This window comes from Toxotes jaculatrix, chromosome 6 (genome assembly GCF_017976425.1).
Source record: "Toxotes jaculatrix isolate fToxJac2 chromosome 6, fToxJac2.pri, whole genome shotgun sequence".
Classification (NCBI taxonomy): Eukaryota; Metazoa; Chordata; class Actinopteri; family Toxotidae; genus Toxotes; species Toxotes jaculatrix.
Window position 1 is genome coordinate 29,956,221 of NC_054399.1, and position 25,900 is coordinate 29,982,120.

Genomic DNA, 25,900 nt, shown 5'->3' on the forward strand with positions numbered 1-25,900 from the left:
CAGGGGAGCTTGGGCGCTTGCAGGCAGAGCACATAGTGAAGTGGTTTAAGGAAAGCCTCATCTTAACCAGAGCTCCCATCTGTTATTCCTACAGTATTGGACAGACAATCAATATCTGTAGCACAGATCTGCGACAAGTGCTGATTGTCTTGGTGGACTCTCGCAGCTAAATGAGATTTAGTTCATTATGCTGCTTTATTTAATTATAGCAGTGCCAGTACAGAACCACAAAAAAGCCCCTGGAGAGATCTGAGTGGCCACTGGACCTGCAGTCACAGTGTATGTCTCCAATCCATTTTTAATAGAGCAATTCCAGAAACTGTTCATTGATAACAGCACAATAGAAGCGGGCCAATTATTAACATACTACACATATTTTTACTGGCTTCAGTAAAGATTGAGGATTGAGATGTTTTGGCCTTCAGAGATTTTTCATCCGCCATCAGAGACAGTAGTTATTCAGTCAAAGGGCCCAGAACACCTTCGCAATGTCTGTCACTGTGGATGCGACCGAACGGAACAGCCTTTGGTTTGAATAGAGCCTGGCTCCTTCAAACCGCATGCAGTCTTAAGACTGAGCTGTCTGAGCAAACAACCGCCAACAACTAGCATTCACATCCTCCAGTCATCACTTCTTAATGGTTTGTTTGTTAAGGCTCTGATCAAACCCAGCATTGATCTGCCTCTAATCACACAGCACACACAAACATCAGACATCCAGACAGACTGACAGATTAGCTGAGCGCTTTAGAGGAGTACACAGCAGCCATGTTGAGGCTGATCCACCCGCCCAACCTCTCGTCACTGATAAACTCATGCATCAAGTCACTGGAGACAAGTACAGTGTTCTCATGTGTTTTGCCTTATTCACTAAAAATCACACAAACATGACTACCATCCATTTTCCAAAGCATGTTGGCAATTTTTTCTTGCATTTTCCTACCGTCCAGGTAGCTTCTTCTTGTTTTTTCTACCCAGTTTATATGAAATTCCAGCCACCGTATTGGGTTAGGGTTTCTTTTGAGGCTTTTGTCATACAGAAGTGGGCAAGGTTTCATCTAAACTGGGTTGGAAAAACCATGGACGCATCCAGGTAAATCCTAACTTCCTTTAAATTTGAGATTTAAAGGAAGAGATTGGACACTTGCTTGAATTAGGTAGTACAATACAATAAACATGATGTCTATAGGGCTGGGTATCACACATCAATAGTATTTAGCACTGACAGAAATGCGTCCACAGCACTCAGTTTCAAAAACTGTTGTGTAATAAAAAATCAGCCAGCATAAAGTCTGCTCAGATTCACACTGGTGTACCCTGAGCCCACAAACACAGTGAAGGAAACAGACTGGATTTTACCTTTTGCGGACCCATCAAAGTATGCCTGGACTGGGGCCAGATCCTGAGCTTTTGAAATTTGTAATCTTGTTTTATTCAGTTTTTTTTTTAAGATAAGATAAGATAAGATAAGATAAGAGAATCCTTTATTAGTCCCTCAGTGGGGAAATTGCAATATGTGTTTATGCTGCTTTAAATCATAATTTAGTCGCATCAAAACAACATTAATATAAAATACTCAGAAATTGGCTTTTTTGTTGAATTGGGTTGGTCATCAAACATGTACATACAATATATAAATGGTATTGTTTTGTAATTGGTACAAAAACTCAGGTACTGTATTGGTGCTTCACACATCTAGCCCTACATATTTGCCAGCCTTGTCTTTTCACAGTGCTTTCAAGTAGACAACAATATAATTAGGGTGCCAACTGTTTTCATTATCAACTCATCTACAATCTATATTATCATATTTTTCAATTCAGTAATTATTTAATCACCTTACAAGTTCCCATAGTCCATGGTGACATCATCTTACACCGTCCAAAGAGATTCTATTTATCATTTTTTACTCTTTTTAACGACTTCAGCAATAAATCAACATTTTTTGTTGATGGACTAATCAGTGAATAAGCTTATCACTGTAGCTTTAAAATGGAGTTCATTCTTTCCAGAGAAGTCCAGCTATGTGAAACTGCCACCTACTGTACATCAGTAGGTTCAAGTGTTCTCACACCGAAACCTTCAAGCCCAAACACCAGTTAAAATTCGGCACATAAGCCTGTCTAGTTCCCATCGGTGAAGGAAGACAGAGTTGGACACAGGAAAGCACCAGAGAGAGAGAGAGAGAGAGAGAGAGAGAGAGAGAGAGAGAGAGAGAGAGAGAGAAGGCAGAAGAAATGAAAGAAAAGACAGGAAAGACAGTGACACACACCGACAGCCATGGGGAAATCTGAGATCTCAAAGCCAATGAGACAGTGAAGATCTCCACTTTTAGATCTGTGCCTGTGCAAACATGAGACTACTATCAATTATCACCTCCTGCACTTGCCAACAAACACACACACACACAGACACGTAGCACGCTTTGTTCCTCCCCAGTCTACCACTGGGGCTCTCCTATTCGGCAAGGCTGCTGGGTGTTAATGAACCCATCTCCTCCGTGTTAATGAAGCCATTCAGAGGTTCTGCTTCCAGCCCCCCCGCCACCCACCCACCCTCAAAATCCTCCTCAACCACCTCCTGAATTTCTACATGGCCCCGGATAAAGAGCGCCAATCTGTCGACTAAAAGGACTTTCATGTGAAATAAAAACCTTTTACCCAGCTCAGCTCATCTTCTCCTCCGCTCTGTTTCGCCTCTGATCTCTGAGATCTCTGAGGAAAAGGTTTCAGGGAAATCTTTGAGGTAGAAACCTGAGATGTTTAGGCGGTCTGCTGTCACGTTATGTGATGCAAATGCTATGATGGTTGTGTGTTCATTCACCGAGTACAGCCCGAGGAGTAAAATGACACTAGTCTAGTTTCTGGAGGGAGACTCATTGCAATGCAGGAAGGGACTCCGACTCCAGGATTCATCACAGTGATAAAAAGTGAGAGAGAGTTCCCAGAGGGCCAGAGTTCCCTTCGGCAGTCCATGTTAAAGATGGGCGCAACGACCTGAAATCCATTTCACAGTTAATTGTCATGTTTACCCTCAGGAGCAACAGATAAAACGATAACTTTTCAAACTGACTTCTGCACAACACTCTGTGTCCTAAAAGTGGATTTTCCTCATTCATGTGTTAGGACTGAGTGTTATTTATTGAACATATTCACCTTACAAAATATTTAATGGGAAAATATTAGAACCACATCAGGACTTACTTCAACCCCATTTCACCCAGCAAGAATATTGGATGATTCTGTTCTGCATAATTTTTATTCTATTCAATTCAATTCCCAGAGACCCAGAGTCTGACACCAGAGCAAGCATTCTATTTTTTGTTCTCACTTTCTACAATATATGTGCATGGTAACCATCCACCACCTTCGAACTCAGAAACATCTTGCAGGGGCAACTGTGCTAACCACTGCACCACCATGCCGCTCCCACCCCAAACCCTGTGCGAAATATCCATTAAGGATGCAATTCCTGGACATACTGGACTGTCTGTTGACTTGAAACATCTTTCCTGTTTTGTTTTGAAGTTATATGTGTATCAGCTGTGGTGTTACGTCCTGTCTTTGTGTTTTTCCCACCTTTGTGATCGTCTGCTCCGCCCTGATGTGTTTCACCTGTTCCCAGTTACCTCAGTTACCTCTGCCTCCTTTGTGTATTTAAGTCTCTGTGTTCCTTTCTCTCCTTGTCAGTCCGTCTGTGTTCTCCCACTGTTTGTTGATTTGCATCCTTCCTTGTTTTGCTGACAGAAAGGTTCCTTAGTTTCTATTGAATTTATGTTGTTTTTTTGTTCACCTGTGTGGAATTTGTTGTATTTCCTTATTTTTTTTTCCTGCTTGCACAGACTTCGGTTTCTGTACCCCTCAGCCAGTAAGCTAATTTTCTGTTATTTAAGTATCTTCACTGAATCTGCCTGCTGGAGGGTCTGAGTGTCTGTATTTGGGGTCCTTTCCCTGTATTCTGGGCCTCCACCACAACAGTGAGCTCAGAGACATGGAGACGCTGTGTGGAGCTAAGGGGAACTTCAGAGTAGGTGATAACTGTCTATCTTATTATAACCCTTTCACGTTACCTGCCGCCCCCTGATTCATGGTTAATCCAATCATTTGTGTTAGCTGATCCCAAAAGCCATTTTAGCATTAAGAATTAGCATTTGTTTGCTACAACAGCAAAGTTAAAAGCTTCTGTTTTATATCTCTAAAATTCTAAAATTATAAATCACTTTTTAAGGCATCAGTTGTCTCATTGAATCTGTGGAATGTAGATCATGAAGTCATATAAATGCCGTAGTGTGTGAAAAGCTCCCTGGTCAAGTGTGTGACAGCAGACTTTCTCTGTTATGAATGAGCACGATGACACACTTCACTGCCAGTGTCAGTTGTTACTTTAGCTCAGATACATGAAAGAAGTGGGTTACAAATGGCTGGAATGACTCTACCAAGCATACTAACATGTTTTAAAGTAGGTCAGCATCTAGCCTGTGCTTTCTTTTCCAGTCTCTACATGAATGTCTGATTTTTGCCAAGTCTGACTGATTGGAGAAGTGATTGTTCTTTAATAAAAGCCTAACAAAAAGACAAAGAGACCGCTGACAAAGCTTGTAGAGACGCAGAATTCATCTAAACTAGTCCTGCACGATTTGATGAAAATGTGCGATTGCGATTATTGTGGACAATATTGCGATTGCGATATTATAAATGAATGGTGTCATGAGTCCACTTTGCTTGAATATCAAGGACAACACATAGAATAATGATAGTTTGTGTATTTCTCAACTCAAAACATACACGACACAAAAAAAAAATGCAAAACCTGAAGATTACAGATTGTTCCAAATAACTTAATACCAAAAAATAAATAAAAGTTTGAAATTAAAAATATTTTCAAAATGTATTAGTGATTGTACGTTGTGATTCTTTCAAATAAATAAAAGTTTGAAATTAAAAATATTTTCAAAATGTATTAGTGATTGTACGTTGTGATTCTTTCAGGCGGTTTTCAGTTTTATCTTTCACGTTACTTGGTTAGGCTTATATTTGCATGCACTCGTTGAATTTTTCTCTGTGTTGTCTCAAATGTTGATAGAGATTGGTCGTATTACCTCAGGACGTAGCAACTTTAGCTTTGCAGGTTTTACACAGCACGTCTCGCTGTTCAGGGTCGTCATACCTGAATCCAAAGTATGGCCATACAACAGAAGTAGCATTTTTTTTTTCCGCTACCAACTCTGCTTGTCCCTCGTGTTCCTCCTCAGCGTCCATGTCGGTCACTACTGTTTGCTGAAAGCCGGGTAGTCACGTGACCATACCTGCAGCTGCCCACAGCATGTAGATGTGGCTTCAATTACTCCACATTGGTTTACATTAAATCGCAAATCGCAGTCTTTTATGCAGTTACGTAATCGCACAACATGACATCGCGATTGCGATTAATTGTGCAGCACTAATCTAAACCATCTGAAGATGGTCAGATCGGAGCCATGATATGTAAAAAGGATGATAGCATCTTGATCAGAATTAACTCAGTCCCACACACTGCTGTTCATTCCAGCCATGATGATTTCCTTTGTGCTTTTTTTAAAAAAATATATCAGGTAAATCCTTTATTGTGTCTCATCTAGGCTCCATCTGCAGTTGCTTGATTTGTTCTTTTAATCACTAGTCAAACATACTCACTGGTCCCCATCCCCATTTAGAATAAACTCCAACACTCTTTGCTTGTATTATGGTAAACTTCTTTTCACTTGCATTTATATTCAGTTCAGAGACATAATCCCTAATCCATTATAATCCATGTTTCTTACTGAGTCTAGTCGTTTTTGTTTTTTGTTTTTTAACTCATGGTTAAACAACAGGTTACTTTTGTTCATTTCTTAGGAGTCTAGACAAAGAAAATTTATTTTGAGCCTTAATCTACAGAAAATTTGATTAGTATTATTGAAGGCTTTTTACTTACTGGTCATCTCCGCACAGAGGTTTCACCTGATCTCATCTATGTGGTGTGTGGTTCCCGCTGCACGGCTTAAGCCAAAGCAAATATTCCAGACTTATCTCCAAATGTAGGTCATGTGACGCCCTGTCTTCAGTTCTTGACCGTCACAAGAAAACTAGCCAACAGTCCTATTCAGCCAATACTGCTGTGCTGTCGGCCGCTGTAGTGTTTTAGGTGTGAGACACATGATTTCAGATTCATGCACACACACTACACCCAAAAAACAAAACATTTAAACAAACAGGTAACACACACTTCAATCCAGGAGATTTTTGGGGATGTCTATTAAAATTTAGTGGGAACAGATAAAAAGAAAACTCCAATATGCAATATTCAGTATTCTGGCTAATACAGTAAATGAAATACCCCAAAAAATTATAAACGCTGCAGAAATATAATCATCTAAACATGAGGAAAACATCCCAGATGTTTGCAGTGTGCATCAGTGACACCCTATGCCACACGTTCATCAGTGCCTCCCTTACGGTCTGTCACTTCTGAAATCTAAAGTACATACAGAAGACCAACAGCAGACAGACAACAACAACAGACAAGCAGTACAACTCAGCCCCACAAGCCATGCATTTGAACCCTCTCCACCTCTCTGCACTGCTATAGAAACAGTCTCCATGTTTTTACTGGAGGCGATTTCTATGTTTGGAGCTATAGTTTTGCTTTAATGACAGGCTATGAGTCACACTTTATAGCCCCAGTCCAGACTCAAGGTTTAGGGTAAACAGTTGAGTGAATGGATGTAAGTAATTATAACTGAAATCTGGAGGCCAAGATTAGAGAGTTGCCCTGTTGCTTGTGTTTGTCTGCATATGAGGAGCAGGCTAAACTCAGAATGACAGGACATGAACACTATAGACACACACAGCTAATCCTCATAGGACAGCTGTCACCCTGTGCTGATTGATCTGATTCTCCAACATACTCTCACACACACACACACACACACGCAGAGACTTGACACAACAATGTGGGTAAGGGCTGTTTCCAGCCCTATACCACAAAGTTGGATTATGGATGTTATGAATGTTGGCTTTGAAATTGCATCATCTTAAAATAAACAACCCCACCCCACACCTCTCCTCCTCCTCTTCATGCACAATCCCATAATCCTCCCTGAGCCAGGCCTTCCCCTGGGGACGGGGGGCCACACCCCACTGCTCTGGACACAGGGACAAAATATTTGGGTATTTGATACATTGTACTGTGCTAAAACCCAGCAAGAACCACATGTCAGAGCAATGCATCACAACAAATCAAAGCAATGTGCTTACTCTAGCTTTGAGGGTTGGAGCAGAGATGATCTTTTTTGGGGCTGGTGGAAGTGGTGGATCTGACAGCATAACTCTTGAGACTGACTGAAAACATGGTGCAAACGTGAAGGGCAGAACAGGAAAGCCTCAGAGGGTGAGTTGTTTTTATTTATTCTTATGGACTTTCTACAAATTTAGAAGCTTTGCCCACCCCTTGCTCATAAAATAAAATCTAAACTGCCTACATAGGGGTTCACATAATGCCAAACTGGCACTGTTCAAAGTTTGCAGATTTTGCCACAAGCCCTAGCTGTTTACAGCGTACGCATGACCGTACATGGAACTATCACTGGATGACTGTGATACTGAAGAAAACTGAAAAACATCAAGATTCTGATGGAAGTTCTTCATTTATCAGGAGGATTTTTTTTTTTTATCAGTTGTAAGGTTGTTTATTTGTGATGGACGCTGAGACAGTGACAGGCTCAGAAAGTGTGAGTCACACTGAATCTAAAAATATGTTTCATGTCTCCATGTTCAGATTTGAAGTTATGACTCCATGGAAAAGGACAATTTTTAAAAACGCAGCAACCTGTCCCAAATGTTCTTAAGTACCTCAATCTCCTTGTGATCTGTGTCTCACAACCTCAGCTGCAGCTCCTGCTGACCGGTTGATGAGCGGCTAAACCAGTAGCCAAACTACAATTACTTAAGTAAACTACTTAAATTGTTACAGCTGCTGTTCAACACCTGCATGCACATGTCTCTTTTACCTCACACTGAGGTCTCTCCCTCCATGACCCCCCATCAAAACCTCTGTCCTATATCAAAAGAAGAAGAGTGGGCTGGCCAAAATCAGAAGAGGCCCACCAGTCAATATCTGTTTGGCCTAGGTGTAGTCCAGTACTACAGCTACAGAGTGATTGTAACTCAGAATGAACCTCGCAAAGGTTCAGAGCAGGATTAAAGGAGAAAAAAAGCATTGGAGAAACATAATGAGAGGAAAGCCACATGATTATGGCTCTAACACACAGCCACCCACATTACTGACCTACCCAGCCACCACACACAGACACACAGACACAGACAGACACAGACAGACACAGACAGACACAAACACAGACACACACACACACACACACACACAGAAACAGCATGTCCCTGGCTGGGAGTGTGTTTTGGTGGAGAGCTGGGGGAAGCTGTCGTCCCAGATGAAAGAAAAAACGTTGATGAGCCTCAGTTGTAGTTGTAGAACCCTGGCCCATCAATCCCCCAACCAATCCCACCCACTTCCACCAACATCCCCATGTGCTGTGTGAAAATACTGTCAGCCCTCTTGTAAACATTCCAAATATGATGATATGATGGCAGCTCCTCAGACACATGGTCCATGGTGAAGCAAAGCAGTTCATGCAAAGTCAAGTTCTTAGAGAAATTAGGTTTTTACTGGAACCAACCCACCATGAGAAACAGAGGGTTTCAGCTCATCACAGATAAACTGTTATTGTATCATACACGTTGGCCAGTACGTAACAAGAGGTGTCAGGCAGCATTCATAGACCCACACTACTATGACCCAAATGTGGAGGAGATCAAGAGTTCCAGCAAGAGGGTTCCAGGTTCGAATCCCAGTCTGGGCTTCTCTGTGCGGAGTTTGCATCTCCCTTGGCCTGCATGGGTTTTCTCCGGGTACTCCCACTATCCCAAAAACACGCACATTAGGTTAATGGCTCCAGCTTCCCCGCGACCCTGGTGGACCAAGCAGTATAGAAAATGGATGGATGGATGGATGGATGGACTGTTGGTAGTTCAGTGACTTTCATCGCCAGACATCATTGCACTATGTTAAACAGTAGCCGTCCATCATGATGCTGGCCAGTTAGTTTCACTTGAGTGAATTAACTAGCTAGTCAAACTGATAAACTTTCATTTGAAATGCTTTTCTTTCGGTTCAGTTTATGTAAAGGGTTGAAATGCATATTAAAATGACGAAGCCCCATATATTATTTTCATTGGAAGATTACGTTTATGAACACTTGCATGTAACTGACACAGACAAAAAAGAAAAGACTGCATCATTCAAAGGTAAGGGAGGAGATACGATGACCAAGTGAGGAGGGTGAAAAAAAAAGAAAGAGAGAGGGATGATGAAGTAAAGAGGGAGAGCAGCTACTATCCAATGTGGTTAGGGTCAGCATTACGTCCCTGTGCTGTTCAACACAAACAAAAACTGAGCTGATCACATTCAAAAAATGGAGGTCTACCTACCACAGAGATATATGGTCTTTGGTAATAACATTGGAACCTATAGGCTCAATTCAGTGTACATATGTAGATCAGGGAAATCAATTTTCTGTGAGGGGTCCAAACCTCCTTGTTAAGCTCAATGTTCGGACCTTGGTATTTCTAAAACCCTGTGTACAATCGTGGAGACTCCAGCTACATGTCACTATAAGGGCAATGGCCAAGACCTTATTTGAAACTGACCAGTCCATAATCCCTGGCGGAGGGCCTGATGATGACATGTCCTCTTTTCTGTGCATTTTTTAAATCTTTTCCATGTAATGACTTGGAGCCTTATTCTTTCGCGTTAGTGTTAAACCATGTCCATGAATCAAACCACCCTCACAGTGTTTATCTAGAGCTGAACCATAGATAAGGATAAAGATATCACTTCCTGTATCCCAATCCTGTATGAGATGGATTTGTTTGATTTACAGTTTCTTAATTTCCATTATACTGAGCATTGATCCTATGATACGATTAGGTGCATGCTACATAATCCTAACCAGTGTATAGACTTCATCTGTGTGACGGAATCTCACTATGTGTGTGTCTGTACTGATGCTGATATCTGAATGTAAGGCTGGACAATGACTAGGACGATGGCAGCAGAGCCTTAATAGACCATGACAGGCCTTAGTGATTGTATTATCTCACTAATAGGGAGAAACACACTCACTTACACACAATCGCACACACAGACAGACAGCACAAAGAGTTCTCTGCATTACGTGCACATTGGCAAATGGTATTATGAGCCCAGAGGCCAGCAGACTCAGATGGACAGAGCGGATGTCGGTCACAGCACAGAGGCAGACCTGTCTGAACCTAAACACATCCAGAACAGAATAAACCCTGATGGAGGTTGTCTCCTACTGTTCCCCTCTGTCACACACACTGTACCTCAAGTCAGACCACTAAATAATCATGATGTCAAAGTAAGTCCAGTGCTGCAACAAAAAACTTTTTCATGGCCATCCCTCCATTATCCATACCGTTTATCCTCTTAAAGGTCACAGATGAGGGGGGTGGCTGGAGCCAATCCCAGCCGACTCTGGACGAGACTGTACACCCTGAACTGACTCTGACTCACAGATTTCTGTGCATGCTTTTACCCTCCTAAAACGTGCTGTCTGAAATGTCTGAAGTCTCTGTTTTTATCAGATATATTTTAGATTTTAGATTCTCCCCCAACAGACCACCTCTGTTGGAAGTGAAGAATGACAGACTCAGAGGGACAGCACAATACTCAGAGTAAGGCCTCTGATGGATGGGCTAATGGCGGGCCTCTGTCTGTCATCTCATCTGTCATCCGGGGAACCTTTTCGGTCACCTGAAGTATTTGTTGTTGAGAGAGTCCTGCAACCTACGGTGCTTCTACAAATCACTACCTCTATGATCACTGTGGTCATTCTTACCACAGGTCCATATGATTATATATACCATGAGACAATACGAATTTGTCAACCTTCAGAAATGCTGCTAAACTCTTTATACAATGGCAACTGTCCCTGTAACATCTCTAACATCTAAATGTAAAACTCACAATGACAGTGGGAAAATGCTGTTGTTCATCAGGTATAATGTTTACCATGGTCACTATCCTAGTTTGGAATGTAAACATTTAATAATTATCAGTAAACACAGCATCCAGCTGTGTTTACACCTCCAAGTCAACCAAAGCTTGGTTGAGTCACCAGTCAGTCACCAGATTTAAATCTTTAAAAAGAAGGCAGTTGCAGCGCAGAAACCATCAAACATCAGCCAGAGGCTTTCTCACGTGAAGAATGGGTAAAGAGTCTGATTGAGAGGTGTAAGAAGCTTGCCAGCACATGCACACGTGTTAAAAGAGTTTTTCATTTGAACTTCAAAGTTAAGTCAACGTCTTTTGTCAAAATAACTCAAATATTTATCAATAAATATTTTTTGGTCTTTAATGAGGTTTTTTGTCATTTACTGTCATTACCTTTCATCCTCATCAGTATAAATTCTTTTGAGGTGAGGGGGTTGAATATTCGTGATTGCAACTGTAGATGGCCTGCTGGTGGTGCTAGATAAAAAGGAAATCAATTAAAGATTCATCATCTGGGAACATTGAATGTCTAAGCTAAATTCTATGCTAAGGCAGAATTGAGATATTGAGATGTTTAATGACGTGATAACTTTGACCTGCTGTTGGTGCTAGAACCAAAGTCAGAGGATCAACAAATAATAATAATAATAATAATAATAATAATAATAATACATCAAATTTGTATAGCGCTTTTCCGGGTGCTCAAAGATGCTGGACAGTGGAAAAAAAAAAAAACAGAGCAACAAAGGCTTCAGAACTCATCCTCTGGGGATGTTGAATATCTATAGCAAATGTCCTGGCCATAGATCCAATAGTTGTTGAAATATTTCACATTATATGATGAATAGGCAGTCACCAAAGTTCATCTTTAGGATTCATGCTCTGGGGACCATTAATGTCTGCACAAAATTTCATGATCTGTTTAAGCTGTGGAAAAACAAATCTTCCCAGTAAATACAAAACAGAAAACAGCAGATGAACAGTATTTTCATACTGACACTGTGGTACAAACACAACCCTGAGCTCGACCACTCATACTTTCACACAGACATGCACATACACTTACTCATACACACACACACAGTCTGATATGAGGTCAGACATGTAGCCATCATTCATTTACAAAAAATGGGTGAGAGACAGACGGGGAGAGAGGTGGGAGTGAGGCAGAAAGAGACAAATGGACATACAAACATAAACAACCACAACTTGAAGAGCATCCGTGGGAGTGCAAACACTTACGTATGTACACACACATTTACAGTGCACACATTCATGTCATATCTGTGGAGCAGAAAGTGGCACTGCCTGGGATTTGTCAGTTTAACATTCAGACGTTATAATGAGAACCAGACCAGGAATCTCCTCCTCCTCTGCACACACAAATAAAGTACATAAACACACACACGCAAAGCAAGTTCTGGAGAAAGTGGGCCTCTTTCTATCTACATTGTGTGGTTAGCCTGTGGTCCAGAAGTGTCTCTAGTTGAGAATTTTTATGTGAAACATGATGGATAGAATTAGAAAACCATAGTGAAAAAGATTATCTAGTTTCCCCAACATCAGCAAAAAACAATGTGATGAGAGAAAAGACAGCACTTAACACTGAGGAAATCTCTTAATGTCAAGCATTTGTCAAGCAGATTGTGACACAGACATGGTTCAGTCTTGTGGGAAAAAATGTTAAAGAGTAGCTAATGATTGTCTGAGATGTCTGTAAAATATAGGACCTATAGATATATAAATATATACCGGACAAACGGGGTTATTAGTAGGGGTGTGCCCGATTCATCGATTCATAGATTAATCGTGACGTGACACTTGACGATTCAGAATCGATTCATAAATGTTCAAAAATCGATCGATTATTTTAATAACGGTAGGAAAGAGCAGCGGTCGGAAGGAAAAAAAAGTAGCGCGTGCCCCCCGGACATATTATGGGGCCCTATGATTTCCGCGATCACTGAATCGGCCGACTACAACGGAATCTATTTTTAACGCGGAATATCGCGGAATTTGATATAATTTGAGTGCAATGCTGTTTTCGTGTGGAATAGGAACGTGTGTCTGGTAAGCAAATCTGGGTGGCACAACAAGCCCCTTCCACAGACTAAGCCCCTCCCCCTTCAAAACAATGTAAGCATGGCGAAGCGGCTGCTTACGGCGCTGTGTTCGTCGACGAAAAAACTGCGAAACTCGACGCCTCTCACCTTGCTAGCATGGTAAGATTACTCGCTGGCTCTGTTACAGGGTGTTTTGTTGTGACTGTTAGTCAACAGCTCCGCCTTGCGGTTAAATCCTGTATGACAGCCAGTAACTGGAGAGTCACTGCTGTGTATTACAATAGAAAAAAAGCAAAAACAATTGATCTTTGGAAATTTAATAATGGACTCATAATCGCCCATAATATAATCGCGATTAATCAATAATTGATTTTTTTCACCACCCCTACCCGACATGAAAATGACTTTGGAAACGGTATGCAATATTCTCTTGCCTGAAGTAACATGTCCTCTTTTACAAGCTTTTATTATGTCAATGATGTTTGATAGCATTTAGACTTCTGTAACATTTCTAAGAAAAACAGATATGCAATGCTATCTTTCACTTTCGAATTTGTATAGTTAACTTATAACAGGAGTTCTGGTACATCCTTGTCTCTGTTCATACACAACATACACATGCATTTTAGAACAGACCTGATGTCTTTTCAGTGACATTGTGGGTTACATTTTCTATGACGATAAAATATTAGTCTGGAGGCTGATGGATCTAAGGTGTTAGGCTGAAATTTGACAGATCTAGAGTTTTGACTTGAAAGACTATTCAGTAACATTTAAAGTCTGAATGAAGCGCAACATTCCTTGAGGAAAAATATGCTGGGTTCATGACCTCATGTTTAGGCCACTCACTAGCTTTACTACAGTCTTGTTTACTACGGGTTTTTTAACCACGCTCCCTGCACCCACAACCAGTTACAAACTAAGTATGGACATGAAGTTGTTGTTTTGTGCTGTTTATGATTCATATGTTTCTGGTACTGTAAGTGATCTTTTGAATTGATAGTTAATGATGATGATGGTAGAGGATAGATTGGTTTTAGCCAAAGAGGACATGAATGAACCCCTAATTGGCTATGACAGAACCCGCACTCCTCCCTCCTCACTGACCACTGGTGGAAAAATAAATGGCCATTGCTCCTGATTGGTGCTGACAGAAACCTCCCACCTCCCTGCCAGCGGTCCCCTTTCCTGGGTTTAGCAATTTAACAGACTTTCTGATCCAGAGGCATTTCTAATGAGTGCACCAGCAGCATAAGCCAACCTTCTAAATGTAAAGGTCAGTTAGAAGTTCAACAAATGACAGAACACACGTATGTATATGAGACCACTTTATAATATTTCATTTTTGTCAACAGAGAACATCATTTTCTCGCTGTCATACAGCAGAGAGGACACCAGAAGACATAACTGTGATGTGAGACCTTTAAAGACCTGTGAACTGCACATGGCTTAAGATGGAGAACAGCTAAAGTAATACAAGTTTGTGTCGTTGGACCCCTAACCTAAACCTGATTCTAACCTGAACGCTAAAACCAAATCTCAACTTTCAAACAGCCATTTAAACTTCCAGCATTTTGGTCCTCACAAAGCTGTCGGACCCTGTAAGTATAGTGGGCTTGTGGTTTTCGGACCCCACAAAAATATTAAAACAAGCCCACACACACAGAATGACAAGGTGAAAACATACCAACCACGGCTGGTAATAATGCAATACTGAATACTCATGGGTCAGAACCAGACGCAACTGGTGGGATCACTAGATGGTGTTTGGTGTGATTCAAATGTACTGCTGACATAGTGACGTGTTGGACAGAAGAACTCACATCCATCCAGCCATTCTTAAAATCAAAATTAATCATTCATATCTTGAAGTGGTACAAATTCAGTACCTTCTACTCCTAAACTGATGTAACAAACACTATATTGCATTGGATGAAGAACGTATGAGCAGTGAACATTCCATTGCTGTGACATTAACAAGCCCCTAAGAGAAAAAACAATGGCAGGACCAGGAATCAAATGAGAGGGAAAGGGAGAGAGAGAGCTCTCATTCTGTATCTCGGCCGCCCTTCCCAAATCTGGCTGTGAGGGGAGACAGTGATATATGAGGCTAGAATAAAGTAGGGCAATCCCCTGCATGACAAGGGAAGAGAAAGAAATGGGAAAAGAAAGGGAGAAAAAGGCGTAATAGAGTGGAATTTAAAGGGAGGATGTGGGGCGATGAATGTGCTCAGTGTCTGCTGGCTTGTGGGCTGGGGGGGTGGGGGTATCATGGCTGTGTATGGCAGTGCTGACCAGCAGCCCGCTGCACGCGAGGCCATATCGCTGACTAAGACTTACTGCCTTAATAGGAAGGATGGATGGGAAAACGGGAAGGTCAGAGCAGTCAGCTCTGCTGAGCTCCACAGGAAGTACAGAAGAGCCACTGACTTCAACCTGACTCTCTCTCACACACACACACACACACACACACACACACACACACACAGATCCTGTACACACATGCAAACCCAGCGTAAACAAGCACTGCAGCTGAAATCTACACACACACAAGAATATATACTGTATGTCCACATACTGCGGTGATAAACACATGACAAACACATACATACGCAAACACACACATACATACAAACATACACACACACACACAAGATGACAAACAGGAAGAGGACCCACAGGGACACCTACATCAGGGTTATAAAAGCAAACCAAAACCATGATATCTATTTCTTCACAGTCATTATGAACACACACACACACACACAAGGGACTGTCCACTGAAAATGCTGTTCTGGCCACAGCTGAATCAACTTTCTTCTATTTTTGTTTCCTTTCCACAGAAACACAAACACAGCCACCACTGCTTTCAGCCTGTTTCCTGTAAATGTTGGATCATTTGGATTTTTGCTGGTCAGTTTTGTTCACAAGACAGAGTTAGCTTTGAAGCTAACATTAAATATCTCACAATACAATCAGAACTGATTCACTTTAACAGCAGTTCTGGCTTTTAACATTTTTAATACTAGAGCAGAGAGGAAACCTGCGTTTTCGTGCTGATCTAGATCAAAAGCAGGTTCAGAACCTTATTTTGAGATTTAAACTTGTTTTGCTTCAAATCCATTTTAAATGTCATGAGCAGCTGTACAAACTTCTGGCCAAATCAAACTGTCATCAATTTGACTGAAATCAAGAACGTTCTGGTTTGGTTTTCAGAACTGGGTGCTACAGCCACATCAGTTGGTGTCAAAGAAAAAAGTATTGAGGTTCCATATCCAGCCTTAATGGCTTGATATTATTTGTAATGATGAGCTGTTGCCCAGGTGATGGATCACAATTAGGGATGCACCGAATATTCGGCCACCAAAAATTTTCGGCCAAAAGACTTTTATCACCAAAACAACACGGCCAAAACAGGATGTTGTGATGACGCAAGCGAAAACCGTAGCCAGTTCGGGCTTGTCTGGAAAAGCCAACATGTCTGCGGTGTGGACGTATTTTAGTAAATCTGAGAAGGACACACGGATAGCGGTTTGCAAAACATGTAATGTCAAAATTTCAAGAGGGGGCGAATCTACAAAGAATTTCTCCACGTCGGGTTTAATTTATCACCTGAAATCCAAACATCTCGATCACTATGCTGAATATGAGAGGAATGCAGCACAAAAAAGGAAAATCCTCCGAGCACGCCCCCTCCGTCTGTGGTGGATGTTTGAAAAGGCAAGGAAGTTTAAAACTTAACTTAAAGCACTGCAATTCTCGGTGCATTTGTTGTTGTTAAATGCCTACAGTTAACATATGGGCTATGGCAATCTTTGTTTTGATACACTATTATGTTGTAGTCCTACAGCGAACATTTTAAAATGCACTTGACTTATATGCACTTAGTGTTTTTATGAGAGAACGTATTTAATTTTACAATCTTGTTTAAACTTATTAATTCTTTGAAACATTCATATTAATTTATGTAAAGGTTAGTACACAGTCATAGCCATAAATGCAATGGTACTAATAATTGGCATAATTTCTTTCGGTTTTCGGCCTTGGTTTCCTCATTTTTGGTTTTCGGTTTTCGGTTTCGGCCAAGAATTTTAATTTCGGTGCATCCCTAATCACAATAATTCTTTGAAACATTCATATTAATTTATGTAAAGGTTAGTACACAGTCATAGCCATAAATGCAATGGTACTAATAATTGGCATAATTTCTTTCGGTTTTCGGCCTTGGTTTCCTCATTTTCGGTTTTCGGTTTCGGCCAAGAATTTTAATTTCGGTGCATCCCTAATCACAATAAGTTATATAAAAGCTGATTTGTTTCCAGTTCAACAGTTGGTTGAACAGACTGAAACAGATCAAAAAAAGGACTTTCATTTTGAATGAACTCATGGAAAACAACAGTCTAGGTCGAATAACCTTCAGTGCTACTTCCTGTTTCCTCCTACTGTGCGAGTACATCAGTCTGACCTGCTCTACGCTGCTGCTCTCCACCTCTAACCTCCTTTCCTTCACAACCCTGCACTGGTCCCCGAATTATCCTCAAACAACTCCATGAGTCCTTTCAATCATCTTGTAAACACAGCAAAATAATCAAAATTCATAATCCAGCGTGATTATAGAGCAAAAAAGAACGCATATCTAGTTTTGAAAATGTTATCTAATGCTGACCTTGTGCTTCCACTCATTTCTGGTAGCCTTCCATGCTTCCATTAATATCAAACAGATTCTAAACTAAAATTAGCCATCCAACTATAGGTGGTACAAGTTCAACATTAGTTCATCATTGCAACTATTATAAAAATAAATAAATAAAAACACAGTTGAAATATACTGCTACTACTTTGAATTGTTATCTACCAGCACAATTCAGCATCAGGAATTCATATTCTGTGTTATCATACTGGCAGTGGTATATACTTTTTTGTTGTTTTGTTTTTTAAAGAATTAGCCCTGTTAGCTAAAGAGCAAACAGGGCTAATTCTTATGAAAGAACTGTAAGGCTAATGTGATAAGATTCAAGCTAAAACATCTACTGTGACAAGTACTTAAAAAAGAATTAAAAGGCTAATGTGGCTAAGGAACTACTGTAAAAGGCTAGTGGACAAATGCTAATGTGAGAACTGAAAGAAGCTTAATACATGGGGGAGCTACAAAGTTCAAATATTTTGAATTGTTGAAGGATTAGTGTGAACTCAACCGTGTATTAAGCCAACCACGTCTGTCTCTCCCCGTTCATTTTCCAAGACATCTTGGACATGTCTTGGAATTTTTGTCTTTACAAAAAGCAACAGTTCTCATTTAAAAAGTTTTGATGTTTTGATGGTGAAAAGTAGAAGTCAAACAATGATCAACAACACAAATCTTTGGCTCTTCATCCGTCCACCAGTCTGGATGCAAATGATGCATCAATTAGTATTTGTGAGACTGTACAAACAACACTTCCTTTACCTATACACACTGACACACACACACACACACACACACACACACACACACACACAATGAGAATCACCACCACAGACAACCACACTTTCACACTCTCTCTTCCTGTTTTCCTAGCCCCTCTGTCAGCTTCAGTCACTGTTGCCTTGTTACACTTCACAGACCCCATACAAGCTCACTGAAGCACACAAACAAGTGATCATACAACACACTCACACACACATTCCCACTCACACATGCCACTTCAGCGCAGTGTTATTGTAGGGCTTTTGCCTGGTACTTCGATGTAGTTGGGAAAAGATAAAGATTTGGGTGGCCAGCTCTGTTACAGACATTCCTTCAGAATAAAATCCCCAAAACACAAGACGAAAGTCACTCTCTGACCTTTATTTCTCCAGGGAAAAATTGACAGGAAACCCTGCTTCATAATCACAGTTTGACATGTTCACACTGGGACCTGCCTTGTACCACAGGCTTCTTCTATTAAACTGAGGAGCATCCCAGCAGTACATGCCGAGAGACATTTTTACAGTTCAGGGGTTGCAAACTGGCAACCTTCCAGTCCAAAATCTCTCACACAACCCAACACAGAGCAGAATGAAGCTAAACTATCTGTGCTCGGTGCCGCAGTGAGGCAAGTAACACTACCAGGCTCAAAACACAATGCTTTAAATTCCCATTCACTCATCTTAAAAGGCAGAATAGAAATAGTGCCAGAGAGTCAGCCACAGGTCAATAAATGTGTATGGCGATATTGACTATCAATGCACATGTCTTCCACTATAGACAAATTTAGACACGAGGCCGGGAGGAACATGCCACTGGGGGACAAGTTTAAGTCCAATTATTGTAAAGCCTAATTTAAACGATATCCAAACCCAGTTTAGGTGAGTTTAAATCAGCAGAGGAGGTTTGTTCAGGCTGTGAAACTACATACAGCGGAGAATTTAAAAAGAAGGGTTATTAATATCCCAAACATTTAACTCAAAGCAAACACAGATGCATCCAAACCAGCTTTGTCACCGATGAGAAAGACTCTCGTTAGACAACCATTCACACAGTAGTGCTCACACATTCCAGTCTCTCACCCTGTCTACAAATACACACTGCTTATCGATCAGCCTCTCGCTGATACCCTGAGGCCCCAGCCAATGATACTGATCACTCCAACCCATCTGACAGACACAGCCCAGAGAAATATCATGCTGATCGATCCTGGTTCATCGAGCAAACAGCAGCAGCATGTCAACATATTACTCCAGACTAGACTTTGACCTATATAGGTTTTTGAAGGACCTGTGGTCATATTATGGAATCCAAAAAGAAACGTAATATTTGGAGTTTTATATATATTAAATATAGTATATACTTCATTTTACAGAGACTGAAAAAAATACTTGAAATATTATTTCACTCAGTCTACCTTAAGGCCACGTTCACTCATTCTTCCTCCCACAAATGAAAAGTTTAACTCATAAGCAACTAGATTTAACACATTGCAGTTGTATGCCTCCACCAACGAGTAAAGTTGCAAGTTACACTTGTGTCTGTCCAGACACTACATATATTGATATGTAGTGTAGATGACATTTTGATTGATAAAACACAAACATTAAAGCTAAACAATAAGGAGTCATCAATGTCTGTAACACAGTCCATGTCATATGAAGTTACTCATGTAAAAACATCTGACTATTCATATAAAACAGCACCTTGTTTCCTTCAGGGAACTTTGTGTGTTTTAAATATATTTAATGAGTGCTTCTAAAGAAATCGTATTTTGAACTCATTCCCTGCCCAAGGTGCATAAAAGGAGAACACAGTTTTGAGTTCTGGTATGAAAGAACTCAGAGTTTGGCAAAACTGTGTGAGCCCGCATTCAGTCGAAAACATAAAGCAGCATGATAAGCCATGATGAGTCCAGTTTTTAAATAGTGATGAAGGTGCATGATGGAGATGAATATCACCATAATTTCACACTAGTATGAACATGATTTGTACAATTTTCTTTCTGGCTTCAAACAGAAAGCATGTTTTGTTTTTAAACAGAAAAAATATTTTTTCAGGCCTGAGCTTTTTCAATAAACTGCCAATGCATATTAAAAGCCAACTTTTCAACAAGCCATATGTCTAGGTATTTGTACCAGTTTTAATTTTAGAGCTGCAGCGAATGAAACACATGCTGCAGGAGCTGTATGGTTTGCTTCAAAGAGGATGCTACTGTATAAATAACTGTGTTATTAGCATAAAAATGTATCCTGGCTGGATTTATTCCCTGACCTTAGTAATTAATGAAAATAGAAGATAAGACAGAGGCTAAAATCATTGAGTACAAGTAATTATTAAGTATCGAGTTTACACTCAATGAGATGAAGTTGACCTTTCACCTTTTAAATATAAAATGTCGTCACCTAATAATCATTTGATCCTGTTAGACATTTGTGTGGCATTTTGTCATTATTAGAATATGGATTCTTGACTTATGGCTAATAATGTGTTTTGGGAGTTTACAATAAGGAACCACTATTACATCACATTTTGCATATCCAAAGCTGTAATGCCGAGGTTTAAACCAATATGTACATTTATCTTTTCCTATGAACAGAAGAAGTGCAGATTTCTGAAATTCAAAAATACAGTCATTTTTCAGCAAAATATTAGCAATCAGGACAAGACAGACTGGAGCACATTCATCCTAACAGAAGGATGGTATTGGCTCAGGATATTAGTCTAATCCTGCACCACACTAAGTCTTCAAAAAAGGTCAGTCCTGTTGAAGCTCCATTATGGTTCAAATATCAGCAAGACTTTTAAACAACCCCCACCCAACAGCAGGGGATTATTACTGGAACTGTGTGTGTGTGTGTGTGTGTGCTTGTGTGTGTGTGGGTGGGTGTGTACTGACTGTTGAAGACAGCGTGTCCCTTTGCCAGCTCTTGGTCCATTTCCATGATGTACTCCTCCTGCGTAAACCCCCTTGTGCATAGCAACGACCCCTGCTTGCTTGACAACGACAGCCCGGCCTCTTCGTACAGAACACCCAACTACAGATGGAGGGAAAAGAAGAGATGAAAGAGAATAAAAAGAACATTCAGACATTTGCTTGCATCTTAGATCACATCTCGATGCCCTCACAAGCTCTTCAATCCGAGGATTTTTCTTCTGTCAGCCTCCAGAATGTTTCATCAACCTCATTCAAAACTCTATTCGTAAGCCGGGGAAATGTAAAGCCGATATTAAAACAAGCCTGCGAATATTCAATTCTCTCTTTTTTAGAGCCGAGGTCTCTGACAGGAGCAATACGAAATCACTGACACTGATTTGACTCTCCAGCTGATTATAACCATGGGGGAAACAGAACGACAAGCAGCATGCAACAATTATTTAATTTTTCTACATTTACTCAACAGGGTTTGTTGTCCTAACTTGCCACAGAGGAGAATAAGAAAACATGTATGTGTCAAAGTGAAAATAGAATCCAGTTTAGCACCAGTCCAAACCAAGAGACCATTATTAACCACCATGAAGAGCAGTGTCTCTCCTGTTGTTTGAGCCCCGACATGAACCCTGATTACCCCCCCCCCCCCCCCCCCCCCCAACTACCACACACGCAGATGCACACAGACACACACACACAGATGCACATATTCCCACTCCTCAGAGCTGCATAAAAGCCTCTATTGTAGTTTGTCAAGTGTGTGCTTCAGTGTGTGTGTGTGTGTGTGGGGGGGGGGGTTGTTCTGTGATTAATGTACTGAAGCCAAGCGCAGTGATGTTATTTGCTTCCACTTGACCCAAAAACTCTAAACCCTCACATCCTCACTGGCCGTCCTGACAAGTAGAGAAAGGGGGATTGAGGGGGGTTGGACTGGAGGCTTTCATCACTTCCCCTATTAGCACAAGGAAGGAAACACACATAGATGGCAAGACTGTGGTATGACGCTGCACAGGTTTCAGTAGTGACATTTAGTGAGAGAGCGGATGAAAAGTGAAGTGGGCAAAAAAGCAGGAAGAGGATCCAGAGGTCAGACAACAGGGCATGGAAGGTGTCACTTCAACATGACTTCAACATATAAAAACGACTCAAAAAAGATGAAGTGTGAAAGTTATTGTGGAGCTTGAAACTAGCACAAGGAAACAATCTCACTACAAGGCCCACTAAGTAATAATAATGTTAATGTTAAATAATGATCATAAAAAGAAAACATCAGAATGAAGCCATTAGTCCAAAAGAAATCTGCAACACTTTGACAAATCAAATGCCCAAACATTCCTGTATTGTAGTTGTTAAATGTGAAGATGTTCTGCTTTTCTGTGTTTTGTATCATTTTGGATTAAAAACTAAACTGTGATAGACTCCTATCACGATTTTCTAACGGCTCATATCCTCAACTGAATAAGTAACAGGCAGATTAAGTGATGGGCCATTGTTTATCGACTCGAAGAAAATGAAACTGCATTCTGCATCCAGACACTTTTTCCACTTTGTATAATTAGAAGACATATTAATAACACTGCTTTAACAAGGTTGTGGAGCAGACAGCTTTCTCCAATGGCTTTATGTTTGAAAATGTTTATTATTTATGTTTTAATGGGGTTTTAATTCAGAGTCAGACACAGCTTGACTACTAAGCTTTTTTGGTTAAGGCTGAAGTGTGTCATGCTGCCTCCTCATCCATCTACCTCTATGGATGTGAAGGCTTGGCTTAAGGGCCTCTTTAATCTACTGAGATCCTCTGAAGTGATGCTTGGAATCTGAGGTTAGAAGGTTGGTGGTGGAGGGGACCACCCATCTGGACTTGATGGAAAATGGAAGAGCATCAGCTTCAACACACATGATGATGGGGCGGCTGTGGCACAGCAAGAGTGTGGCTTTGGACCGACCTGAGATCTGAAGGAGAAGCCCAGTGCTTTTGCTTCTTCTTCACAGGGTTTGTATGAGGTAATTAACGAGTTTACTCCCGTTTAACCCTGTTAAACCGACGGGAGCGCCGGCGATCTCTTTTTCATATCCATTTTTAAATGCCGGTAAAACTGCAACCACATAAGATCGAGCAATAATTCTTTTTGCATATTAAACCGGAGGAGTAACACTTACATATCAAACTTTAAACATGTCTCAGAGAGCTGTTCTCTTCCACGAGTGGGTGTGCAGAAAACCAGTAAAAAGTCGCAAAAAATCCATAAACAGCGCACACAATAAAACAAGTATAATCCAGATAGCGGGTGTTCGTTTTGTTTTTGTCTTAGTTTATAAATTTGAGTGTATCTCGAAAACTAGCCAATGAATACACTCAAATTTATTGTGGTTTAAAATTATTTTGTGCAACTTTTTTATATTTCTAATTTTGAGGGATACAGCTAAGACATCTCTGTATTTAGAAAAATATGTGGCACCACAGCAGGTAAAAATGTAAAATATGTTCTGGCGGATTTGGTTCTATGGCAGGTTTAAAAGGGTTAAAAGAACAATCCAGGATGCACACAGCATGAAAAAATTACTACCACAGTTGTTTCTACATGGACTTTTTAGTCCCTGCTGACTGTTTTACCTTAAAATTCCCTTAATAAACTCTGTTAATGATGAAATCAAGTATTTTTAAGACATAAGGTATTTTAAAGAGATAATGAATGGATAAATTAATGGATTATAATATATTAAAGTATTTTTAATGGATTATGATTTAAGGGCATTTTATGGTTTTAAAAGTACCTTAGAACTAGGGGTGTGCGATATGACGATATTAGATCGTGAAGACGATCTTGATGTTGACGATCTGCCAGAGGAGAGAGATCGTATTATCGTCTATAGGGCACATTCTATTAATTGCAGCTCTATGCTTGCGCACAGAAGCACAAGAAGTTTTTTTTCCTTGGGCAACTAACAGCCCGCTTCACGTGAACATGACCAACCAATCATGGCGAAGTATGAGCAGTGCTGATTTTTTTTTTTTTTTACTAGCCTCGCTGTTTATGTCAAGGTGTAGCGGGTAGCCATGGCCGACAACGAAAGTGAAAGCTTGGAGTTGGTTCCCAAAAAGAACTCCACTTCGGTCGTATGGACAGTGTTGGGGAGGAACGGAGTACATGTAACGGCGTTATATACTCAGAATACGTAACGCCGTTTCTGTCTTGGCCAACGCATTCCTGTCCTGGCTCTGTTTTGCCGGCTGGGGCTCAAGCTCTCGCTCCTGCTGCTCCTTGTCCGACTCCATTCTGACCGACTGATCGGGCGAATAGCTCGTTTATTTATGTTTGTTTTCGTGGAGCTGGGGCTTCTGGGAAACGCATCGGGTTACCTTCGTTCATTTAGAGAATAAATATAAAGTCGTGAAACAGAGAAGTATCGTCAACGTAATCCATTGAATTCAACAATGTAACTGTATTCTGAATACTATCTATTTAAACTGTAACTGTAATGGAATACAGTTACTCTTAATTTGTATTCTGAATACATAACGCCGTTACATGTATTCCGTTACTCCCCAACACTGCGTATGGAACTGGTTTGGGTTTTCTCCAAACGACAAAGCGCAACAACAAACCTCTTTAACCACCTGAAGAGGCAGCATCCGAAACAATTTGCTGAGAGCCAAGCAGCGAGGCCGACCATGCATCAGCTAGTGGTAACGGCTAAAGACATTACACAGAAACAACCAACTATAACACAAGCCTTTGATAAAAGCAGGACATATGAGAGAAGTAGCAAACGGTGGAAAGAGGTGACTTTTTTGCCTTTAAGTTTTTACAAAGAAAATAGTTTGGTTCTAAATTAACTTCACTGTAAAAATGAACTGTGATAAAATCGTGATCGTGATTTTACCATTAAAAAATCGTGATGTGATATTTTTGCCATATTGCCCACCCCTACTTCAAGGTGAATATATGCATCACTCATTCTTACGTCTCCCTTAGTTTCTAAAAGGCCACCTTTCATAGGGGAGTCAGCTCTGATTGGCTAGCTTGACAGCAGTAACAAACAAACTTTGAGTCTCAAAACATCAACAGGCAACAAGGGTTAAAAACACAGAAGCCCCCTCACACAAGTCATGTTAGAATATATTAGCATATATTAAATTTCTGCTGTTCATATGTGTAATATCAGAATGTATGAATGTCCTGTATCAGAATGTCCATGTCTGTTCTACCCAGAAGCATCAGTCTACACAGCCACACGTCACACACTGCTCAGGCTGACAAACACAAGTTTGGTTTAACAGCCATAAACAGGAAATAACAGGGGGAGTCCAACTTTTCTTCCTCACCAGGTCTTGTGGAAAACTCTGCA

At 40.6% G+C, this 25,900-nt stretch overlaps 1 protein-coding gene across 1 annotated transcript in view; it reads right to left on the bottom strand.

The window, feature by feature from the left end:
- The window catches only part of LOC121183584 (cadherin-2-like), an 87,126-nt gene that overhangs the window by 57,107 nt on the left and 4,119 nt on the right, over nt 1-25,900 (bottom strand). Inside the window, exon 2 of the mRNA XM_041040728.1 lies at nt 21,518-21,656. Coding sequence (XP_040896662.1) covers nt 21,518-21,656 — 139 coding nt within the window. The remainder of the gene's footprint in view (nt 1-21,517; nt 21,657-25,900) is intronic.